General features: G+C 45.1%; 1 protein-coding gene across 3 annotated transcripts in view; it reads left to right on the forward strand.

Annotated features, from left to right (window-relative positions):
* Nucleotides 1-15843, forward strand: part of LOC109930177 (epithelial cell-transforming sequence 2 oncogene-like) — a 58235-nt gene that overhangs the window by 33146 nt on the left and 9246 nt on the right. For 2 of the 3 annotated variants that reach the window (XM_048601112.1, XM_048601113.1), the window contains exons 14-18: nt 766-855; nt 5547-5761; nt 6763-6910; nt 10259-10332; nt 10451-10607. In XM_048601112.1, coding sequence (XP_048457069.1) covers nt 766-855; nt 5547-5761; nt 6763-6910; nt 10259-10332; nt 10451-10607 — 684 coding nt within the window. The remainder of the gene's footprint in view (nt 1-765; nt 856-5546; nt 5762-6762; nt 6911-10258; nt 10333-10450; nt 10608-15843) is intronic. The other variant, XM_048601114.1, reaches the window with a different exon arrangement.

A 15843-nucleotide genomic window follows, 5' to 3' on the forward strand; every position in this document is an offset into this window, starting at 1 on the left:
ATCCCACCCTGTCCCTCATCCCAGCACACCCTCTACACCCCACCCTGTCACTATCCCAGCACACCCTCTACACTCCACCCTGACCTTCACCCAGCACACCCTCTACATCACACCCTGTCCCTCCTCCCAGCACACCCTCTACACCTCACCCTGACCCTCATCCCAGCACACCCTCTACAGCCCACCCTGACCCTCATCCCAGCACACCATCTACACCCCACCCTGACCCTCACCCCAGCACATCCTCTACACCTCACCCTGTCCCTCATCCCAGCACACCCTCTACACCCCATCCTGTCCTTTATCCCAGCACATCCTCTACACCCTACCCAGACCCTCATCCCAGCACACCCTCTTCAACCTACCCTGTCACTATCCCAGCACTCCCTCTATACCTCACCTGTCACTATCCCAGCACACCCTCCACACCCCACCCTGTCCCTCACTCCAGCACACTCTCTACACCCTACCCTGACCCTCATCCCAGCACACCCTCTACACCTCACTCTGTCCCTCATCCCAGCACACCCTCTACACCTCACCCTGTCCCTCATCCCAGCAAACCCTCTACACCCCACCCTGTCCCTCATTCCAGCACACCCTCTACACCCCATGCTGACCCTTGCCCAGCACACCCTTTACACTTACCCTGTCCCTCATCCCAGCACACCCTCGACACGCCATCCTGACCCTCATCTCAACACACCCTTGACACCTCACCCTGTCACCCATCCATGTTGCCTTCCTCTGTGTTTACTTTTGCAGGAAGAGGAAGTGGGTGCAGCTGGGAGCCAGGGTCCTCCCTCTCAGCCGGTTCGGGACTTTGAGAAGGCTGTCCAAGAGCTTATTTACCTGGTGAGTCCTCACCAAACCATGACCAGCCTGTGTGTGTACATATAAACACAGGCATTTGGAGGCTGGAGTGGTCCATTCTCCACCATTCATTGAGACCATGGCTGACCCATTGGGGTCTTAATGTTACATTTCCATCTTCCCCTGATACCCTTTGTTTGTTGGGAACCTATCTACCTCTGCCTCAGAAACATCAAGGACCCACTGCTGTGTGGAGGAGAGGTCCACCAACTCACGACCCTCTGAAAGAAAGAAATTTCTCACTTCTGTCTTAAATGGGAGACCGCTTATTTTTAAATTATATCCCCAATTATAGACTGTCCCACAAGGTAAAACCATCCCTTCAGCATTCACCCTGTCAAAACCCCTCTGAATCTTGTATGTTTCAATAAGATCATCTCTCTTTCTTTTTAACTTCAATGGATACATGGCCAGCCTGTCCAATTTTCCCTTTTACGATAACGCCTCATCACGGGTACCAGTTGATTGAACCATCAGTGACTCACTTCTAAAGCGTTTATGACCTTCCCTAAATAAGTAGGCACAAACTGAACAGAGTAGTCTATTGATCAGGTGTCACCAATCCCCTGTGTAACTGAGTCAAAACATTATGACTTTTATATTCAATTCCTCTTACAATAAATAATATTATTCTATTAGCCTTTTTAAATCACTTGTCGTACGTGCACACTAATTTTGTAATTCATGTACCAGGACACCCAGATCCCTCTATTCTTCTGAGTTCTGCATTCTCTTTCCATATAGTTAGAAGGTTTTAATTGATTAATATGTATATGTAAATCCCCGAATTCCTTTGAAGTCACTGTCCCGAGAAATTTTTTTTCCTTTATTCATTCACAGGATGAGGGTGTTGCTGGCTAGATAGCATTTATTGCCCATCCCTAATTACTCAGAGGGCATTTTAGAGTCAACCACATTGCCGTGGGTCTGGAGTCACATTTAGGCCAGACCAGGTAAGGATGGCAGTTTCCATTAGTGAACCAAATGGGTTTTTCTGACAATTGGCAATGGATTCATAGCCAGCATCAGACTCTTAATTCCAGATATTTTATTGAATTCAAATTCCACCATCTGCCATGGCAGGATTTGAACCCAGGTCCTCAGAACATTGTTTGAGTCTCTGGATTTACAGTCCAGCAATAATACCAGTAGGCCATTGCCTCCCCGCAATAAAACTAAAGGTTTTAATAGTGTAGAGAAGAGGTGACACTTTAGGTCAGACAATGCATGTTAGGTGTGAGGACCAACTGCCATCCTTACCTGGTCTGGCCTACATGTGACTCCAGACCCACAGCAATGTGTTTGATTCTTAATTGCCCTCTGGGTAATTAGAGATGGGCAATAAATGCTGCCTAGCCAGTGACACCCTCATTCCGTCAACGAATAAAGGAAAGAAAAACAAGATCACAGGTTCTCTTTATCTGCATTGCAAGTTACTTCCTCATGAGCTATAATAAATTAGTCAAACATGATTTTCCTTTCACAAAAGTTTGCAGATGACACCAAAATTGGAGGTGTAGTGGACAGCAAAGAAGATTATCTCCGAGTAAAAGGGGATATTCATCAGGTGGGCCAATAGGGCAAGGAGTGAGTGGCAGATGGAGTTGAATTTAGATAAATGTGAGGCATTGCATTTTGGTAAGGCAAACCAAGGCAGGACTTATACACTTAACGGTAGGGTCCTGGGAAGTGTTGCTGAGCAAAGAGACCTAGGGGTGCAGGTACATTGTTTCTTGAAAGTGGAGTCACAGGTGAACAGAGTGGTGAAGAAGGTGTTTGGCACGCTTGCCTTTATTGGTCATTGCATTGACTATAGAAGTTGGGACATCATGTTGTGACTTTACGGGACATTGGTGAGGCCACTTTTAGAATACAGTGTTCAATTCTGGGCTGCCTGCTAAAGGAAAGATGTTGTTAAACTTGAAAGGGTTGCTGAGATTACAGGGTTTGAGCGATAGGGAGAGACGGAATAGGCTGGGGCTTTTTTCTTTGGAGCTTTGGAGGTTTATAAAATCATGAGGGGCATGGATAGGGTGAATAGCCAAGGTCTTTTTCGTGGGGTAAGGGAGTCCAAAACTAGAGGGCATAGGTTTAAGGTAAGAGGGGAACGATTTGGGCAACTTTTTCACGCAGAGGGTGGTGCGTGTATGGAACGAGCTGCCAGAGGAAGTGGTGGAGATGGGTACAATTATGACATTTTAAAGGCATCTGGATGGGTACATGAGTAGGGAAAGGGTTTAGAAGGATATGAACCCAATGCTGGCAAATTGGACTAAATTAATTTAGGATATCTGGTTGGCATGGATGAGTTGGTCTGAAGGGTCTGTTTCCGTGCTGTATAAATCTATGATTCTATGCCTCTATAAAACTGTGTTGACTCTGCCTGATTGCATTAAGATTTTCAATATGTCCTGCTATAACTTCCTCAATAACAGATTCCAGCATTTCCATTATGAACGATGTTAGACTATCTGGCCTGTAGTTACCGTTATTGAATGAGCTACATTTACTGTTTTCCAATCTGATGGGCGTCTGTCCAGAATCTAGGGAATTTTGGAAAATTAAAACCAATGCGTCTACTATTTCAACAACCACATCTTTTAATATCCTGGGATGCAGTCCATCAGGACCTGGGTATTTGTCAGGCTTTTAATTTTACCTGTTCTATCGTTACCCTTTCCCTAGTGATTGTAATTGTTTCAGTTCCTCCTCATTTCCACCTCAGAATTATTTAGAACCATAGCATTTTACAGTACAGAAGGAGGCCATTTGACACATTCTATCAGTACCAAAAGACAGATCAGATCCCATTGGAATGGAGTCCCATTCTCCCTAGCCCTCTAACTTCATCACTTTCAAATACATATCCAGCTCTCTTTGGAAACCTCCACCTCCCCCACTCTCCCAGGCAGCGCATTCCAAATCCTGACAACTCTCTAAGTGAAGAAGTTTCTCCTCATCTCATTCTTAGCTCTCTTGCTGACAATCTTGAAATTGTGACCCCTAGTTACTGACGTACCAACTAGTAGAAACAGAATATCCTTTACTCTGTTAAAATTGTTCATAGTTTTGAATGCCTCAATAAAGTCACCAAAGAGGATAAGCCCAATTTCTCCAATCTTTCCTTGTATCAAAAATCTCTCATTCCTGGAATCATATCAGAAATCTCCTTCGCACTTTCTCCAGGGCCTTAGCATTCTTCCTTAACTAAGATGCCCAAAACTAAACACAATACTCCAAATTTTTTGGAAGTTCTTGGGTAGCTCAGTGGTTAGCAATGCTGCATCACAGTGCCTGCATTTGATTCCTTCATCGGGTAACTGTGTGGAGTTTGCACATTGTCCCTGTGTCTGCGTGGGTTTCCTCCCACAGTCCAAAAATATGCAGGTTATGTGGATTGGCCAATGAAAATACAGTGTTTATAGGGGTCTGGGTAGGATGACCTTTGGAGGGGCAATGTGAACTTGACGGCTTGCTTCCACACTGTAGGGATTTTATATCCTCCACAGTGAGATAACTACGAAACATCAGTTCAATTCATTCAGCATTTCCTTATTGTCCATTATTAATTCCCCGGACTCTTGCATTTACTTTCTCCTTTGCTGTAGAAACTCTTATTATATGTTTTTTAATATTTCTAACTATCTGTCTCTTATACTGTAATTTCTTCCCATCTTATTAATCTTTTAGTAACTTTTTTGCTGTTTTTAATAAAATGTTTAATCTTCTGAATTGTTGCTAAACTTAATGGAATTGTATTTTTCTTTCTATCTTTAACTTCCTCAGTTAGCCACAGATGGTGTGTCGTTGCCCTAGAAATTTGCATGTGATGAAATATCTCCTTAAATGTTTTCCACTGCATCTCTACTGACCTATCCCTTATCCTAATTCCTTGATTCCCTTTAGCCAATTGTTTTCATATCTTCATAATTGTCCTTTTTAAAATTTAAAACATAAATCTTAGGCTCACACTTCTCTGTCTCAAACTGAATGCAAAATTTAATCATGTTATGATCACTGCTACCAAGTGGCATCTTCACAGTGAATTATTTAATTAATTTTGTCTCATTAGATATTGCCAAATCTAGAAGAGTCTTCTCTGGTTGACTCTAAAAATGTGCTGCTCTCGAAAATTGTCTTGAAAACACATTATGAACTTATCTTCAATCAAGCTTTGCCAATCTGAATCACCCAATTGGTACATGAGAATAAAAATAACCAATGACTACTGTTATACTTTGCTCACAAGCTCCCACCATTTTTCCTGTGTTCCCTGTCCAATGTTGTTGTGACTGTTAGATGGTCTATAAACTATGTCCACAAATAACTTCCAACCTGAAGTAGTTCTACATCTTAATCTTCAGGATTAATTTAATCACATTGTCTATTGAACTAATTTCATCCTTAATTAATGTTTCCTGGCTTCCTGTTCTTCTGAAACGTCTGAAAAACTCAACCTGAATATTCAGGTCTCAGCCTCTGTCACCTTGCAGTGTGTGAGAGGGCGAGTGTCAAAGCACATGAGAGGGAGTGTGAGGGCAAGTGAAGGGTGGGCAGTAAATATTGTCCTAATTGGTGCTGCCAACATTTCACAGAATTAATATACTTCCAAATAAACCTCTATTTCCAACTTGACAACTACCCTTTGATATTTCCCGGTCTTGTTTCTTTAGAACAGAAGTCCATGTGGTGAGTTTGTCGAGAAACGGACCCAGTTTGCCAGGGAGACCTTGTCAAGTGAGCAAAGCTACGTGCAGACCCTGGAAATTGTGAAGGACATTTACTGGGTTCGGCTGAGAGCAGCACTGGCTTCCAACCGTGCAATCCTGAGCATGGCCAATATCCACATCATCTTTTCTGACATCCTATCGATCTTGGAACTCAACAGGTTCATACCTGCCACTTCATTGAAGCAGGGTAGCACAGGTTATCAAACAGTACCTTAAGGGCATAAGAGTGGGAACTAGGGACTGTCCCTTGGGTGAACTCTGCTGAGAGACATCAATCAAATGCACCAACTCTCCCTCTTAGCTCACTCTATGTATTAACCAGCTAAACCCCTTACTCAAGTTTCCAGCTTGTAACTCACTCACAGATATCCCTTAGTATGTACATGAAGGTGAGACAGTGTCTAAAGAGAATGTCACTGGACTAGTAAATCAGAACCTCACAATGGGGCATGGGTTCAAATCCCACCATGTAAGATGGTGAAATTTGAATAAAAGAAATCTGGAATTAAAACAAACTGGCTTAGTAGTGAATGTGTAACTATTGCTGTAAAAACCCATTTGGTTCACTAGCCCTTTAGGGATGGAAATCTGCTGTCCTTACCTGGTCTGGCCTACATGTGACTCCAGACCTACAGCAATGGAGTTAACTATCAACTGTCCTCTGAAATGGCCTAACAAGCCATTTGGGGCAGCTCAGTGGTTAGCACTGCTACCTCACAGCATCAGGGGTCCAGGATCAATTCCAGCGTTGGGTGACTGTAGAGTTCGCACATTCTCCCTGTGTCTGTGTGGGTTTCCTCCCACAGTCCAAAGATGTGCAGGTTAGGGTGGATTGGCCAGGCTAAATTACCCATAGTGTCCAGGACTGTGCAGGTTAGGTGGGTTAGTCCTGGGAAATGTAGGGGTTATGGGGATAGTGTAGGGAGGTGGGTCTGGGTGGGATGCTCTTTGGAGCGTCAGCGTGGACTGATAGTGTAGGGATTCTATGAAGCCAGTCCGATTAAGGGTGATTAAGAAAGGGTCACAAATGTTGTCTCTGTCAGTGACACCCACATCCCATGAAAGAATAAATTACAAACAAAACCCTAGTTATCTGTATTCCATTAGTCTTGTGTCTTGTCCATTCTAATAACAATGACTGTTGTTCTGAATGTTATAGAGGTTTATTAGGGGACTTGAGAGAGCGCCTCAGTGAGTGGGGTCCATCACAGTGTCTCGGAGACGTCTTTGTGAAGTTCAGCACCAGACTGACTAACTATACCAACTTCTTCAACAACTACAGTGCCATCCTGAAGACTATTGATAAGGTATGAGTCTGTTTGAGGTGATTGACCTTCCATGAGCACATTAAGATCACATTCTGGTCTCCCTGCTATAGGAAAGCTGTTGTGAAACCTGAAAGGATTCAGAAAAGATTTACAAGGATGTTGCCGAGGCTAGAGGGTTTGAGCCATAGGGAGAGGCTGAATAGACTGGAGCTATTTTCCCTGGAGCATCAGAGGCTGAGGGGTGACATTATAGAAGTTTATAAAATCATGAAGGGCATTGTTAGGATTGATAGATAAGGTTTTTTCCCCCTGGAAATGGGGAGTCCAAAACTAGAGAGCTCAGGTTTAAGGTGAGAGGGGAAAGATATAAAAGAACCTGAGGGGCAACTTTTTCACGCAGAGAGTGGTACATGTATGGAATGAGCTGCCAGAGAATGTGGTGGATGCTGGTACAATTACAACATTTAAAAAGCATCTAGATGGGTACATAAATAGGAGGGGTTAGAGGATATGGCCCAAATGCTGGCAAATGGGGCTAGAATAATTTAAAATATCTTGTTGGCATGGACAAGTTGGACTGAAGGGTTTGTTTCCATGCCATACATCTCTATGACTGTGACTCTAAGTGGTGAAACAGGCTTGATGGGCTGAATGGCCTACTCCTGTTTCTGTCTTCCGATATTACTATGTTTGGGGCATGAGTTGGTGCTGGGGAGAACCAATTCAGTAAGAGCATCTCGCATTAGTTAATTTCAGCTGAAATTCTCATCCTGTTTATGAAAATGCCTTGCCTGAAGTCTCATAACTTCCAGCGAATTTAGAATCTGCAACTCCTGAACTAGCAGGTTAGTTACCGACCAGCCTGGGATCCCCTTCCTGGGTAGAATCGAAGGCAAAGTATGCAGTGGAGCAACTATTTTAATGAGTAAAACTGAGCCTTTTAATCTACCAAGATCCTCTGACACCCTCAATCTGATTTGGGGCCTTCTCTTCCTCGTGACAACAGACCAAAGCCAGTATTGACCTGTGTGGGAATTCTGAAAGTACAGGACAGGGGGAAAGTGGGAGATGGAGTCTGTTGCAAATGCTGGCCTTACATTTCTCATCCATGTTTATAAATCCTTCAATGGCGTCAATGCTTCCCCCATGCCCTGAGTTCATCTCTGCAACCTCCTCCAGCCCTGTAATCCTCCAAGATCTACAATCCTCCAATTTCAGCCTTCATTTCAAGAACTCCACAACCAGTGACTATGCCTTCAGTTGCCTGGGCTCTAACCTCAGGAACACTCCCTCAGCCTCTGTACTTGTAAGATGTTCCTTCAAAAAGCAACCCCTTTGACTGACTTGTGCCACATGCCCCAGGGTCTCTCCACGTAGTTTGGGGGGACACATTCTGTTTGAAGTGGCTTGCTTCATTTTAACACACTAAAAGTGCTACATAAATGCAAGTTGCTTTTGCGCCTTGTGGGTCAACCAGGTTGTGTTCATGGGTGTACGCAGGCAGAAGGAGGACATTCAGCCCATCAAGTCTATTCTGCCATTCACTTCTAACTCCGTCCACCCACCTTAGCTCCATAGCCTTGATGCCCTTGTGATCCAAAGTACTTATATCCACACTTTGCTTTAGGAAAGCTGCAATATCAATCCCATCCCTCAACCAGAGGACTTTGTTCTTCTACATCTCACCTACCAAATTCTTTTAAATGTCCATTTGATCACTCCTCAATCGCCTACAGGCAAGACAACACCAGGCTGAACTGGCGGGGGGGGGGTTAATAAACATTGTCTCGTTTGTCGATCTGAGGCCAAGCTGAGTGATTCGGGCTCTTCCTGTACCTGTTCAGCCTCTGTGCTTTTTGTCGCTAATGAGAAATGGCAGCCAAATGACCCTGGAGTTGATAGAATTAACATCAGACTCAGCCTTGCTGCTTCCTCCTAATGTCTGCAGATAATAAACCCATTTCCGTTGTTCAGGAAGCTAGCTTTTCAATTCCTCCAATATGTGACTTCATTAGACACAGATGCTCAGCTGATGATTCATTCAATCACTCCCAGAGTTTGCAAATCAGGTCACTGCTACAGTCTGAGTAAGGAACACTGATTCAGTCAGCTCCTGGATAAGAAGGTGAGGTATTATGGTTCCTGAACCTGCTCTTGCAATAGGTTAATGGGAGATTTTACAGAAAGGTATTCTAAATAATGGAGGGATTTTGATTGAGCAAGTAGGATTTGAAAATTAAACTCAACGCTCACTTCCAGTGCATTAATGAGGGTGTGCTGCACTGTTGGAAGATGCTGTCTTTCCCAGGAGCTGTTTAACTGAGGCGCAGTCTGACCCACTCAGGGGATGAATAAAATTCCACAGTATGGTTTTGAGGACAATAGGGAGGCCGGGGGAAGAGGTTTTCCTTCAATCAACAGATTATCTGCTCATGATGCCATTCTTGTTTGTGAGATCTTGCTGTGCACAAACTGTATTGCTCCTCTTTCTTCAATCACACTCCAAACATGCTCCAGTGGATGGAAAGTATTTGAGACGAGTGTGAAGCCGTGATACACTCTATATATAGACTGCCCTCCAAGAGTGTGTGTGTCTGAGAGTGAGTGTGTGTGTGTGTGTTTGTGTGTGAGAAAGAGAGAGACAGAGTGTGTGTGTGTGTGAGAGAGAGAGTGTGTGTGTGTGTGAGAGTGAGAGAGAATTTATGTGAGGTGTGAGTGTGAGAGTGTGTGTGAGAGACAGTGTACGTCTGTGTGAGTGAGAGTGTGTGAGAGAGAAAGTGTGTGTGTGAGAGAATGAGAAAGAATTTGGGTGAGGTGTGAGTGTGAGTGTGTGAGTGTGTGTGTATGTGTGTGAGTGTGTGCGTGTGTATGTGAGAGAGAGAATGTGTGTGTGTGAGAGAGAGACAGTGAGTGTGTGTATGCGCGTGTGAGAGAGAGAGAATGTGTGTGTGTGTGAGAGAGAGACAGTGAGTGCGTGTGTGTGTATGCGCGAGTGTGAGAGAGAGAGAGAATGTGTGTGTGTGAGTGTGTGTGTGTGTGAGTATCCCACCATACCACTCTGAAATATACCAGATTGAAATGTTAACTGTATCTCCCTCCACTGATGCTGCCGGACCTGGCTGGGTTTTTTTTTGCAAAACTCTGAATTCTGGCCTTGTTCTGTGCTGTAGCATTGTATAATTTTACAAATCTTGTATTGTCATTCTCTGCTCAATGTCCAGAAGGATGTGGTAGTTAATGGTGACCGATACCCGAGAAGTGTAACCTGGGGAGGTGGGGGTGGGGCATGTCAGCACCATAAGGAGAGGAGAGGGTAATGGGGGTGATGATGTACTTGCATGTCTATTCTTACTGATTAACGGAAGGCTCGCTGTACTGTTCTTCCAGTGTCGAAACACTAGCCCAAGTTTCCGTGCTTTCCTAACCAGGCATGACCGATCAGCGATGACTAAAATGCTGAGGTATGGTGACTGCTGGCATTCTTTTAATGTGGTGAGTGTGTGATGAACATGCCCCAGTGACCACCGGTCGTGGGGTTAGTCTCTTTTACATTGGCCGTCTCCATTGTTGTCGTTACAGTCTTCAGGAAATGCTGCTGAGTCCCAGCTGCCGCTTCGAGGAGTACGTGACCCTGCTGAGCGCTCTGAGACTGCACACTCCCATCCAACACGTGGATCGCCATGACCTCACTGCGGCCATCGCCAACCTCAAGCGCTTTCGGGATTACATCCAGCAGGTGCGCCCACCAGTGGACAGGATTTGCCGTCGCGTGCAACTGCAATGGCGCCTGAAAACCAAAGTTAAATCAATCTGAGCATGCAGGCATGATGGGCTGAAAGGCCTCCTGTGCTGTAGTTTCTTTTAGTCATTTGTAGGATGTAGGTGTAGCTGGCTGGGCCACCATTTATTGCGTGTCCCATGTTGTCCCTTGAGAAGGTGGTGGTGAGCTGCCTTCTTGAACCGCTGCAGTCCATGTGCTGTGGGTTGACCCACACCAATGCCCTTAGTGACAGAGTTCTAGGATTTTGACCCAGCAACAGTGAAGGAATGGCAATATATTTGCAAATCAGCACAGGGAGTGGCTTGGAAGGGAACTTGAAAGTGATAGTGTTCCCATAAATCCGTTACCCTTGTCCTTCTAAACGGAAGTGGTCATGGGTTTGGAAGGTGCTGTCTGAGGATCTTTGGTGAATTTCTGCAGTGCATCTTGTAGATAGTACACACTGCTGCTACTGAGTGTTGGTGGAGGAGGGTGTGGATGTTTGTGGATGTGATGCCAATCAAACGGCTATGTTGTCCTGGATAGTCAAGCTTCTTGTCATTGGAGTTGTACCCATCCAGGCAAGTGGGGAGTATTCCATCACACTCCTGACTTGTACCTTGTAGATGGTGGACAGACTTTGGAGAGACAGGAGGTGAGTTAATTATCACAGCATTCCTAGTCTCTGACCTGCTCTTGTAGCCACTGTATTTATGTGGCAAGTCCAGTGATTTTCTGGTCACTGGTAATGCTCAGGAAGTTAATAGTGGGGAATTCAGTGATGGTAACACCATTGAATGTAAAGGGCGTTGGTTAGATTGCATCTTATTGGTGATGGTCATAGCCTGGTATTTATGTGGCACGAATGTTACTTGCTACTTGTCAGCCCAAGCCTTGATATTGTCCAGATCTCGTTGCATTTGAACATGGACTGCTTCAGTACCTGGGGAGTCGTCAATGGTGCTGAATATTTGTGCAATCATCAGCGAACATCCTCATTTCTGTCCTTATGATGGAGGGAATGTCATTGATGAAGCAGCTGAAGATGGTTGGACCTAGGACACTACCCTGAGGAACTCCTGCAGAGATGTCCTGGAGCTGAGATGACTGACGTCCAACAACCATGACCATCTTCCTATGTGTCAGGTATGACTCCAACTAGCGGAGAGTTTGCCCCCTAATGCCCACTGTTTCGGTTTTTCTAGGGCTTCTTGATGCCATACCTGGTCAAATGCAGCCTTGATGATAAGGGCTATTAGTCTCACCTCACCTCTGGAATTCAGCTCTTTTGTCCATGTTTGAACCAAGGCTATAATGAGGTCAGGAGCTGAGTGGCCCTGGCGGAACCCAAACCAGACATTACCCCATTATTGTTGAGCAGGTGCTGCTTGATAGCACTGTTGATGACAACCACCATTACATTACTGATGATGGAGAGTAGCCTGATGGGGTAGAAAATGGCTGGGTTGGATTTGTCCTGTTTTTTGTGTATAGGACACACCTAGCCAATTTTCCACATTATCAGGAAGATGCCAATATTATAACTGTACTGAAAGAGTTTGGCTAAGGGAGTGGCTAATTCTGGAGCACAAGTCTTCAGTACTATTGTTTCAGTACTATGTTGTCCCTGCCCATAGCCTTTGAAGTAACAAATGCCTCCAACCATTTTTCGATATCATATGGAGTGAATCGAGTTGGTTGAAGACTGGCATCTAGGATCACTGGAGGAGGACAAGATGGATCGTCCACTCGGTACTTCTGGCTGAAGATTGCTGCGAATGCTTCAGCCTTAACTTTTGCACTGATGTGCTGGGCTCTTCCATCATTGAAGATGGAGATATTTGTGGAGCCTCCTCCTCCAGTGAGTTGTTTAATTGTCCACCACTCTTCATGATTGGATGCAGCAGGCCTGCAGAGCTTAGATCTGATCCGTTGGTTGTAAGGTCGCTTAGCTTTAATGATCATTTGCTGCTCTCACTGTTTGGCGTGCAAGTAGTCTTGTTTGGTGGCTTCACCAGGTTGATACCTCATCTTCAGCTATACCTGATGCTGCTCCCGGCGTGTCCTCCTGCACTCTCCATTCATAGAATCATAGAATCCCTACAGTATGAAAACAGGCTCTTCAGCCCAACAAGTCAATACAGACACTCAGAGCATCCCACCCAGACCCATCCCCCTATTAGCCATCTAATCTACACATCCCTGAACACTATGGGCAATTTAGTGTGGCAAATCCACCTAACCTGCACACCTTTGGACTGTGGGAGGAAACCGGAGCACCCGGAGGAAACCCACACAGACACTGGGAGAATATGCAAATTCCACACAGACAGTCACCCGAGGGTGGAATCGAACCCAGGTCCCTGGCACCATGAGGCAGCAGTGCTAACCAATGAGCCACCATGCCACCATTGAATCAAGGTTGATCCCTGGCTTGATGGTACTGGGTGAATGGGAGATATTCTTGGCCATGAAGTTACAGATTGTGCTGGAGTACAATGCTGCCGCTGTCGATGGCCCACAGCATCTCATGGATGTTCAGTCCCAAAGTTCTGTCCCATTTAGCACGGTGATGGTGCCACACAACACAATAGAGAGTATACTCAATGTGAAGGCGGGACTTCGTCTCCACAAGGTCTGTGCGATACTGTCATGGACAGATGCATCTGCAGCTGGCAGATTAGTAAGGATGAAGTCAAGTATGTTTTTCCGTCTTGTTGGTTCCCTCACGACCTGCCACACACCCAGTCTAGCAGCTATGTCCTTTAGGACCCGACCAGCTCGATCAGTAGTACTGCTGCCGAGCCACTCTTGGTGGTGGACATTGAAATCCCCCACCCAGAGTGTATTTTGTGTCCTTTGCCATCCTCAGTGCTTCTTCTAAGTGTTGCTCAACATTGAGGAGTACTGATTCCTCAGCTGATGAGGACGGTGTGTGGTAATCAGCAGGAGGTTTCTTTGCCCATGTTTAACCTGAAGCCATGAGACTTCATGGGGTCAGGAGTTAATGTTGAGGACTCCGAGGGCAACTCCCTCCCAACAATATACCATTGTGCTGCCACCAGGACAGACCAAGCAGAGATGGTGATGGTGGTGTCTGGGACATTATCTGCAAGGTATGATTCTGTGAGTATGACTAAGTCAGCCTGTTGCTTGATTAGTTTGCGAGACAGCTCTCGGAATTTTGGCCCCAGCTTCTAGATGTTAGTAAAGGAGGACTTTGCAGAGTTGACAGGGCTATTTCTGCAGTTGTCATTTCCAGTGCCTAGGTCAATTCAAGGTGGTTTATCCAATTTCATTTCTTTGCTGAGACTTTGTAGCAATTGGTACAACTGAATGGCTTGCTGGGTCATTTCACAGTACGAATTCAAATCTGCCTTGGCAGGATTTGAACCTGGGTCCCCATTAGCTGAGTTTCGGATCAGTAGTCTAGCGATAATACCACTAGGCCATTGCCTCCCCATAATCATCTGATTGTAGGTGTTCACACATGAATGTTAGGGCACTGTTTTCTGCTACTCAACCTGAGAGGGGGATTGTAAAACATTGACAGAGACCTTTTGTTGTCGCAAATGTAATATTCTAATTAAAGATGGTAAAATTCTATGTACAGGTCAAGACAGCACATCTACCCAAGGCTGCTAGGGAGATCCATCTTCTAACAGTCATGTGATCTTGCATCCCTTCCATATGGTAACATAGACTATTCAATTTACATCTTCACGTTGACCCATTATACTCAATCTCTGACCAAGTATCTGACTCTATCCATTATATTGCACCTTGTTATTTGCATCTCCTTATCCTACAGGAAGGATATTGATAGGGGGCAGCATACATTAACAGAGCATAAATTGTACAACGAGGCAAGATCATTTAGCCCATCCAACGTTCTTTTTCTGATAGTCCCTGTCTAATTTGCTCTGTTTGTGTTTGGTACCTTGTCTGTCACTTTAAATGTCCAACTTCTCCAAATGCTCAATGTGTGCATAGCCTGTACAGTCTGTGCGATGTCCTGCAGCAACTTGCGATGACGTCTGAGGCAGCACTTTTCAAACCCACAATCTCCAGCATTGAGAAGGCAAGGGTAGCAGGTACATGGGAACACAATCATCTCCGAGTGCTACTCCAAGGCACAGTGCACTCACATATCCTTACGGATGTGTGAACACATGAGCATATACCCTCGTGTACATCTGGGTGTGTATGCGAATGTATTGATTTGTGCACGTGAGGCACCTGATTTCTGTTTGGGTGTGATTCTGGGATGCAGCAGGTCTGTTTGGACGACTTTCTGGAACAGTCCTCTCTCAATCGAGATTGCATTACTCGCCACCAGCCCTGAAACCCTGCCAGGTACCATCATCAGAGTGCCTTTGGTGAGACGTTGGTGTTCCATCCCACTTGTTATTTATACGCCTCGGTTTGCTGGGGTGGCTGGTATTACTTCCGATTCTGTTTCTCAGTGGTTTGTATATGGGTCCAGTTCAATGAATTTGTTGATGGAGTTCTGGTTGGAATGCCAGACCTCCAGGGATTCCCTGGCATGTCTCTGTTTGGCTTGTCCTAGGATGGCTGCATTGTCCCAATTGAATTTGTGTCCATCTTTGTTCGTGTGTATTGATATCAGTGAGAATTAGTCGTGTCTCTTGGTGGCTAGTTGGTGTTCATGTATCCTTATTGCCAGTTTTCTTCCAGTTTGGCTTATGTAATGTTTCTCACAGTCCCTTGCATAGTATTTTGTATATTACGCTACTTTTATTGGTTGTGGGTATAGGATGCTTTACGTTTGTCAGTAGCTGTTGTGGGGTGATTGTTGGTTTGCGGGCTATCCTGATACCTAGGGGTCTGAGTAGTCTTGTGGTTATCTCTGATACGGCCCTGATGAACAGGAGCACGTATATGGAGTTTTTAAAAAGAATGGATACCCGAAAAGCACAAACCGCCATTACCTCCGTGACAAACCACAACAAGAAGACACAACACGGCCAGACACACTAGTCACCCTACCGTACATCAGCAGAGATAACCACAAGACTACTCAGACATCTAGGTATCAGGATAGCCCACAAACCAACAGCCACCCTGCGACAGCTACTGACAAACGTAAAGGATCCCATACCCACAACCAATAAAACTAGCCATAATATACAAAATACTATGCAAGGGACTGTGAGAAACATTACATCGGCCAAACTGGAAGAAAACTGAT

This window comes from Rhincodon typus, chromosome 9 (assembly GCF_021869965.1).
Source record: "Rhincodon typus isolate 14 chromosome 9, sRhiTyp1.1, whole genome shotgun sequence".
NCBI lineage: Eukaryota > Metazoa > Chordata > Chondrichthyes > Orectolobiformes > Rhincodontidae > Rhincodon > Rhincodon typus.